A 10,288-nucleotide genomic window follows, 5' to 3' on the forward strand; every position below is an offset into this window, starting at 1 on the left:
TGGCAACGTGTACCCACGTCGACGATGACGACGTAGGTATTCGCATTCCCCGCTTTCGTTATCCGTATAAATATTTGCTGGTCGCAGAGAACGTGCGTGGGCCGAACCGCCCGCACCGCACCTCATCCAGATGGGGTGGCGGGTCGTGGGTGGACGACACGTCTCGCGTCGGCAAGCAGCAGCATCTGGTGGGTGGTTTCCAACTTCCGAGCGCCGCCGCCGCGTCACACACCCGCGCACGGCGTCGGCTGATAAGATCCCCTCCCCTTCCCGCTGCGCATGGAACCACTGACGTTTTGCTTGCGTGGTGCGTGCCTGTGTGCGTGGCGTTATCACCGTTCGAGCTGTTATCACTTGTCGGGCTGGCGGCGAGTCCTACTCCGGTCGCGAGACGTCGTCCACACATGACACATTAACTGCCTATAGGCCATAACACGAGCGTCTAACTGCCGACGACACTGCGGCACAGTCGTCTAGTCCGTGCGGCGTCAACACGTAGCTCGCCGTCGCCGTCAGCAGCAGCAACCGATCCGTCGGCTGCCACGTTTCGACTGGGTTACGCGCGCGCACACGCGGACGGTCGGGCGCGGATACGTTTCTCGTCCGGTCGTCGACTGTACCCGCAGGACGTCGAGTGATAAATAGATAGTAGGTACGTGTCTGTTTCTTGACGCCGCCAACGGACGGGCTCGCGAAGAACACCTATCTCGGTAACCTACATACCCACTAGGAAAGCCAGTGCCGCCGCCGCAAACATGATCGGTAATTATTATTATTATTACTAATTTATTGTCATTATTTTCGCGACGCGTTTATAATATCGTTGTCCCGATTTCGAATATTATTTATTATATTAGGTAAGTCGTAAGTGTGTGTGTGTGTGTGTGTGTGTAGTCTGCGCGTATCCGATTTTTACGAAACTTGTGTGCACTCGAAAATCTGTAACACATAATTACAGGTACGGATAGGTAGCAGCAGGTGGTACCTCATACCTATCCAGTTTCGCTACAATATGGTGACACGGTTTTGTCGTTTGTATAAATTTGATTTCTTCTGGTTTAGTTATGACTTATGAGTTTTTGGTTTTATCACTCGTCAAACGCTCTGTTCCGTTGACTTCAAATGTTTCTCTGTTTTCAGAAAATTAATTTTTTTTTTGTTTTGTACAATAGGTACATCTTACAGTACCTATCGTCAAATAAACTAAAATATACTCAAATAGCTATTCAAGTAAGTAGGTTGATTTTTGAATGAGAACTATATTTTACGAAAAACCTTTGGTATACCTTCTTTTATATTCTGTATAGGTAGTTAAATCAAATTTTTTTTTTATACTATAGTATACCACTATAGTAATATAATATTATGTGCTTTTGATGTAAATTACTTGTATTTTAATATATAGGCTATTATACTTCATCATAGTGTGTAAATGCTAGCAAATTCTAGTAATATGTGAAAATAAGTACCTACCCACCTATATTGTCAAAGTGCAATTTTTTTAAAATGAGTTGGTGGTTCTTAAAAAATAATTTATAATTTTTTTGATTAATTTTTATACCTATATATTTTTTAAAATCTATTAAATACATAATAATATGGTAGGTTTACTCAAGTTTTGTTATCTTTGTATCTCATGAATATAGGTCAATTGCCACCTGTCAATTTTTAGCCGAGTTTTTAGAGATATTCGCAGATATTGGACAATAACAGGTGTGAGCGAATAATTTCCAAACATAATATATTATTACAGGCTTTACAATATAATATATTATGAGGCATTACATACAATTTTTTTTTATTGCAGTAACAAAGTTATGATGAATCTTATTACGTACCTAATACATTTTTTAAATTTTTGCTGAATTACAATATTGAAAACGGATTTGAACGATATAAAATATTTACTTGGGATACTACTATCAACTTTTTCCGTTTATTTATCTGAAATCATAGTACAGTTATAAAATGTTGATAAGTAACTTTTGAAGATGTTAGCGAGATCTAAATAAGATAACATGATGAAACTTGTTTTCAAAATCCATATGGCATAACTAGATTGATCACCGATCAGTATTCAACCCGTCGTTGGTATCGCGATGCAGAGTCCCGCCATTGATATTGAGTGGGCGCTGCGCTCACCTCGTTGTTTTTTCATCATTATTTATGATAGAATGAACATAAAATATTGAAATCAACAACAAATTATTTATATTTTAATCTTTTACAAAAAATGTTCTTACATTTTTTCTTAATTATAAATTGTTCACCACTAAAAATTAATTTATAATTTTTTTATACATAATATAATCATTATCATTCAACTTGGCCCTAGTGGTCTGGAATATTTTACTGATTATTATACAGTACGCATATGAATATTGTGTGCTCCTTAAAAATAGGTCTAACTGTCTGAGTTTACGAAATAGTATTAGGTCGATCTATTGAGTGAGTGCAATGCTCAATTTATGAATTTTAACAACATTGCATATTGATATTTAATTGAGAATTATCTATAAAATTATTATATTTGCAAAAGTATATTTAAACATGTTTCGATTGAAGGTATAAAGAGTATCAGGTAAATCTAGTAATAAATAAATAAGCGGCTCTCAAAATACTAACGAGGTGAGTGCCGCGCTCACCACTGACGGGTTAATAATTTAAAGTGTTGGAATGAAAATACATATTTTTAGCATGAAAAAAATTGGTTTCGAATCCCTTCAAGTGTTATATTAAAATGTTCTACCGGGGGTTGCAATGTGTCAAATGTCTTACTATTGGGTTGCAATTGACCGAATAACATCTTATAATATGTAGAACATAAACTACAGGGCAAAAATATTAAAATTTTATAGACGGTATACAATATTAATTATACAATCCATAAGCATCTAATTTTATTTTTATTTAGTTTTATTCATATTATGTAGGTATTACACATTACTTATGTTATTCTCTAACATATTTACTTGTTTTTCAGGTTCAAAAATGTTAGGTTTATTTGTAGCTGTGTTGGCAATCAACACAGTAACAATTCAAGCATGGGATACTGATCAAATGGAGGTTTTCGATCTGGTTGAAGAAATGAATAATATAAATTTTTATCAGTTTCTAGAAGTACCTGAAGTGAGTATTATCTATACTTCTTTATAACTATTGTATGTACAATTAAATTATCTATGAAATTATCATAACACATTTTAACCTATTTATAATTTAAAAGGGTGATTATTGTTATCGCCCTGTCTCCGGGTTCAACATCTGCTATATTATGTTATTTTTATATACCATTTAAATGTCACACATTTTATTTGTTTTGACGAAATATTTTTGTCGTAAATATTGAATGGCAGTATTAAGTAATGTAGGAAATAAATCATTAATGTTAATTTTTAACAATATTTTATAATATGCTAATAACGTTTGTAAAATAGGTACCCACTCTAAATTATATATATACCTACAATATAATATAGACAATTCTACTACATTGTCAACTAACATGATTAAAATATAATTTCAAAATTTGTCTGGTCGCGAAGTGATACATTATAATATATGGCTCTGTGGTAGGGTGATAATAAACATGTACCAAAATAAGCACTGATTGTTGTAAATTATTTAATGATCAAAGAATTTTAATTACTCATTTATTTTTATTAACTTACGTGTTTTATACAATTTTAAATAATACTACAAACTTGAAATATTTAAAAATTTTAACACTGTTTGTCAAATTATATATATATTTTTTCTTTTAATTGCTACTATAGTTCAAATATGAAACACAATTAATGATTTGTAACAAATAAAACATAGATTTTAAACATTTAAATCTTCTTTAAATTAATTTTTTATATGACATGTTTCAAAAGTAGACATTGCTATTAGTATCTTTAATAAACTTGTGCAATTTATTGTACATATAATTTTAAGGTATCTAGTAAGGCTAATAAGTATATTTATATTTGATTTATATAATTTAATGTCATTAATTTTTTTAGGATGCTAATTCATCGGCTATACGACATGCATTTAGAAGGATGTCACTGATATTACATCCCGATAAGAATGACTCTCCAGATGCTGAAGCCAGATTCAGAGAATTAGCTTCAATCCATGATGTTTTACGGGATCCTGTAAAACGTGGTCATTATGACAAAGTTTTAAGTGAAGGGTTACCGGATTGGCATCATGCTGTTTATTACTATAGAAGAGTTAGAAGGATGGGATTCCTAGAAATGATTGTTATTCTCTTTTCTATAATAAGTGTTGGACAATATCTTGTAGCTTGGGGATCGTATATAGAAAATAAATTCACTGTGGTATGTAATAATAATTTAATATTCATTAATATCACCTGACTAATTATTGTCTATTTTAATATTTTATAGGAAGAGTTATTGAGTTCAAAAATAAAAAAAATTCGAAAACAAAAGAAATATCGAGGTGATTCAACATTACCACCGGAATTCGATGTGAACATACCAAAACCTAGGTATGTTAATTTTTTTTTTTTTTTGTTTTTTTTAATACTTACATAAATTATTTTTCAGTTTGAAAAATACACTTCCATGTCAATTACCTTATTGGATATGGGTATTCATCTTAAAATCACCTTCACTTACAACTTCTGCCATATCATTTTTGGTCACAAAGTTCAAAGAGAGAAAAAATAACCAAAAGTAAGTATCTATTTAATTTGGCCTATTTACACACTATACTCTGTCCGATATGAGAGCTCATCTAAGCAGCAACCAAAACACGTCCATTGCGTTATTTTCTCCGTGCTTTACTAGCATGAACGTCGTTTGTTGAATGCCGCCACTAGTGGCGCAGTGGTATTCACATAAAGATACCGCAGGGTGGGAGAATTTAGACATCAAGATAGCAAAGCGCACTCATTTGGATGTGCGAGCGAGTTGCACAGAGTAGTGAGTTAATTGGACACTACAATCAGATCAGTGCCAAGGTGAGGGCATCGCAAATGGGGAAAGTGCCCTAGGGCAGAAAAAGTTGTCACATTTTAAAGGGCAGCAAATGTTTTAATTTTAATAGGGGCACCAATGAAAGTAATAACCGCACTGACTACAATAAGCTATGAAGCATATTATATTGTGTTTCTTTTTAAGATAAAACATTTGAAGTAAATATTTAATTAAATATGTAAGTAGCTATACAATAATAATGTCTTTATAAATGTAAATAATTTTCCAATATATGACTTGGATTAAATCACTTGCTTCACTATTGATATCTGTTGTACAACACAGTTTTATCTGAATAAATTAGTATTTACATATTTAATTATAAACTTTTTTTACTCAAAAGTTATTCATAGGTGCTCAGCAAATTAGTGGTATAAATAAGTATTTAAATTTAATTTTTCTTTATAATGTTATGATATATAAATCCAAGGTATTGTGGTTATTTATATTATTAATGTATATTGTCATAGAACTACATCTTATGGATGATAATTATTAGTTTATAACAACTACAACAGTTTTCTGTAACACTGAATATCTACTTGGTAAATAAAAATAATTTGTTTCATAGCACAAAAAAAAAAAAATTGTAGATATACTTTGTTCCACGAAAGAAAATTCCAGTTCTGCACAATACGTAGAATGAGGTCTGTTGACTGACTAGGCCATTGTATCCCCCCCGCCCACCCCCATGCGGCTAAATGTCGCTGAGAATAATCGACACAAAATTACTGCACATGACATAATATGTAATAAGCTGCTGTCGACATTGAGCAGCACCATTACAATTATGTGTCACCTATCGAGAATTCAGTGGTGGATGTGCAGAGCTGACACATTCTTGTTATCACCTGCATGTTCTCTTGTGGAACAGAGTATTGTTATTAAATTAGTAGTGGTCTTCACAAAAATTACATTATTTTTACACTATACATAAAAAAAACAGCACCACTATTTTCAAGTCGACCATATTATATATCTAGCTTTAGTTTTTAAAACAATAATGTTCAACTATTTTTATTTTTATAGCTAAAATAACAAAATTTTTATTTATTTTTAGTAAAGTGGAATTTGAAAAACCAGAACCAGTTATTCGTGAAAGAATAAGACGTCGTAAAACGCCATATAAGATACCAGAAATTAATGATTATAAAAACACTAATGGAGATACACGTGGAAAAGTTACTACTGAAAGTAGTGATACTCCAGCAGTTGCTGGTGGCTTATGGACTGATGAAGATTTATTCGAATTGTCTCAGATGGTAAATAAATTTCCCCCTGGTACGTCAGATAGGTGGCAAAAGGTTGGCAAAGCAATGCAACGCCCTGTTCCGGAAGTTGCATACATGGCCAATAAAATGAAACAAAATGGGTATAAGGTGCCAACTCCTGGAGAGACAATCGAGTCAGTTATCACCGAAGAACCAAAGAAGGTTAAAACAAGAGCGACAGAAAATCTTGATTCTAGCGATAGCTCATGGACTCAAATTCAACAGAAAACGTTTGAAAATGCTCTTATTAAGTTTCCTAAGGGATCCACCGAGAATCGTTGGGAAAAGATATCCAAATGTGTACCAAATAAAACTAAAGTAAGTATAAAATCCAAAAAATAATTGCATTATTTATAAATAATATTCTCTGTAGTACTTCAACTATTAATGAATAATACATTTTTTGTATTAAACTGTAAGTTTTAATATTTGTTGAATGTTTCTTAGGAAGAATGTATGGCAAGATACAAGGAATTAAATGAGCAAGTGAAAAAGAAAAAAGATTCAACTGATGGCAGTATAGAAAATGTTGAAAGCAACACTAATGAATTATAAACTATGAATTTCTGTATACCTTGCTTTTATGTCCCCTATTTCTTCTTAAGTCTGATTTGGTTGTGATTATTTAAGCTCATTTTATAACTGACATAACATCAGCGTGTGTTGATAGCCAATTGAAATGTAAATCCATGTACTAAATCAATATTAACCCTAAACGCTTCGAAAGACCTATTGTTTATCATACAAATAACTATGGATCCCAATTAAGATATAATATATGATAATTTCCCTATTATGTTATAACTATTTTATTCATTAAATAAATTGTATGTTATTTACCTGTTTAAAATGAATATACCATGTATATAATGTGCTAAAACTGTTTTAATATTCTGTAAAAGTCTTCAATAATGACTTGGGTATTCTGTCATCTATTTCATTTGGCTTATTGTTATTTTAATTTTTCTTATGTTATCCTATTGAAGTTAATTCCTTGTATGTTATTACATTATTAATGAGTATATAATACAATTATATTAGTAAAAATATAACATACATATTTTTTTGATGTGTTACTCAAGTTCCATATTTTTTTTTACTTAAAATTAAAAAATGTATCATTTATAAGTTACAGCATTTAAATAGTCTTGGTGGTAAACATTTTTAAATGTACTTTAATCATTAAATTCTAGATTTAATAATATTGTAATGTATTTTTACATCATTAGTTAAAAACTGTAGATTACATACGCAGTCTGTATGAACAGTGTTTTTTAGTCTAAAATATTATAACTAATATAACATAAGACCTATAATTTAATTCTGATATATATAGCAATGTTACATCACAATAGAATAAAATAATAAAAATAAATTAAAAACATTTTATAGCACAGAACATTTTTATATATCATAAAAATAATGTCATTTTTTATAATAATTAATAATGAAATGTGATTTTTACTATAACTATAACAATTTATAATAGAATAAAATATAATTAAAAATGTATAAATAGTATCTCTCGTAGTAACCGGTAATATTTACACTGTACGTGTAATCATGATAAATATTTGAATTTGTCTTATATAAGGTAAATGGTGCTGTATTGTGGAGTAACAATGTATAAGATCTGATAAGGAATAAAAATGTTTCTTCTTTAATTATATTCATCTATTATTTAATAGATTACCAGTAAATTTTATTTTTAAATTATTGTTAAGACAGTTGATTAAAAATTAAATATAAATGGCAGAATCAAATGAAACTTATCATTATACATATATTATAATATTTCTTAATATTACGTTTAGAACATTTTATTAGTTTTAATGACTATTTCTGTTTTTTTTTTTTTAATAATATATACCCATCATCCATAATTTAAAACATTTTTAAAAGCTTTCCATCATATTAAGTCCTTTATTTGGATTGTTATTGTTCAATTTTGCTGTAAAAAATATAACTAGTAATATAAAATCAATATTAGTACCGATTTAAACAATAATTTGATAGTTGTTTTCATATCAGAATTCATGGTTTAATGAACAAAATACTTGGTACCTGTCTTAAATAAATAATCGTATTGTGATTACATTTTAGAATTTTAATTGGGTTCCTTACAAATAAAGAATTTTGATTATCTTTGTGATAATTCAAGTATTTCGTAAACTCGTTAAGTACCTACCTATTAAGTATTAAAATTCTCGGGTTATTTGCACTTCTTATATCGTTGTCGAAATAATTGACTATTCTATGAAAAAATTCATAGTTCAACACTAAATGTATGTATGTGCTATGTTTGTATGTATGTATTATCTCCTAACTATGTATCTGATTATTAATTAATGGTATATGAATAAATCGACTAATCAATGTGGAAATCAATTAATTTAAATAATCAATGAAATCTATGATTATATTGTCATATGTATGTATATTGTGTGTATGTTTGTATGAATGCACATTGTACGTATGCATGTATGTATATACATTATCTTCTAGCTATGTATCCTATAACTAAATATTAGTAAAAGATTTATTATGTATGATGTTTATATATGCTCCTACATTATATATATATCAATGTATATAATATGGTTGGATATAATATCTTTATTTGTATAAGGATAGTAGTTTTAGGGTAAAATGTTCAATAGCTTAGAATTATTGAGATAGGTGAAATACTGGAATGTATAGTCGATAGATTAATAACTCGATTAACGGTGGCGATTTTTATGAAAAAGTTGGGTAAGTGAGCCAGCTAATCAATGAAAAATTGAATAATTATTGAAAACTTTGATCAGGTTTGTATGTAGGTGTGTGTGTATGTATGTATGTATGTATGTATAGTATGGCGAATGGAGTAATCGGTTGAGAGGTAGTATGCTATGAGTTCCTTAAGTGGTTATGGTCTGTAGAACTATAGTTAAACGTTAACTATAACTATTAGTTGTCGATAATATACTAGTGAGTAGAATTATTAGGTTATATTGATGGTGTAAAGTTAGTTGAATAGAGAATACCCCAGGAAAAATATATAGTTCATCATGTGTAGCACATACTATAAATGTGTAAATTATCTTTTAACTAAATATTGCTAAACTGTTTATGTATGTATACATCTTAAAGTATACATAAATGTATATAAGTATAGATCAACCATGTACAACTATAGGAGTTTGGAGTATAATGTTCAATGGATTAGAATTGAGTTGAGGTATAATGTGTAATATGTAGTCGAGAGATTGTTAAGTTGATTAGATAATGTTCGATAAATCGGAGGTGAATAGCTATATAAAAATTGAATAGATGAAATCTATGGCTTGGTGCAAGAAGGGCCAATGTCATATTTTGATAATGTTCAGGAATTAAAAATATTAAATTTGCCAATTTTTAAAATTTACATAGAAATCTTAAATTTTATGTTGGAACTCTAAAAATTCTATTACTTATAATTACATTTGTTTTTATTTCATAATTGTATGACTCTCATTTTGTTTTTAAGTATAAATATGTACGTTTAAGTTTGACATTGGCCCCCCAGAAAAAATAACAAAATTACTTTGGTTTGACATTGGCCAAAAACTAAAATTTAAAATAGGAAATTTTTAATAATTAAAGAACTTGGCCGTTCTTGCACCAAGCCACAGATTAATAATCATGTAGGTTATTAACGTGTTCAATAAACAAATAGTAGTGAAGGGATGATCAAGAGGGGGTCGTCCATGAATTTTCTTAAAGGATTGCGAGTTGAACACTGCTCGGTATGTACGCGATAGATATAAGACATGCATGGATATGGGTGGGGGGTGGGGTGGCATGACCATTGTGTTGGGTGGATGTCCATCACACACAGATCGATATTAAGTAGCAGTGATTCAGAGTGACTGGATTTAGCAAAACGAAACATTTCACTAACAAAATCAGTCTAATCATTAGAATCTAATGCAGCGCTTTTCAAACTGTAAGTCGCGACCCACTGGTAGTCGTCAGTCATTTTTGGTAGGTCGTGAACAATTTTTG

General features: G+C 30.4%; 1 protein-coding gene across 1 annotated transcript; it reads left to right on the forward strand.

Annotated features, from left to right (window-relative positions):
* Window positions 1–335: 335 nt before the first annotated feature.
* On the forward strand, window positions 336–8,095 carry LOC132935618 (dnaJ homolog subfamily C member 1). Its single transcript, XM_061002218.1, has 7 exons — window positions 336–762; window positions 2,984–3,129; window positions 4,008–4,328; window positions 4,398–4,501; window positions 4,560–4,688; window positions 6,052–6,580; window positions 6,710–8,095. The coding sequence occupies exons 1-7, from the start codon at window positions 756–758 to the stop codon at window positions 6,815–6,817; spliced, it is 1,344 nt and encodes a 447-aa protein (XP_060858201.1). The 5' UTR covers window positions 336–755; the 3' UTR covers window positions 6,818–8,095.
* The last annotated feature ends 2,193 nt before the right edge of the window (window positions 8,096–10,288 follow it).

The sequence above is a fragment of the Metopolophium dirhodum genome, chromosome 1, assembly GCF_019925205.1.
Source record: "Metopolophium dirhodum isolate CAU chromosome 1, ASM1992520v1, whole genome shotgun sequence".
In the NCBI taxonomy this organism is placed as follows: Eukaryota; Metazoa; Arthropoda; class Insecta; order Hemiptera; family Aphididae; genus Metopolophium; species Metopolophium dirhodum.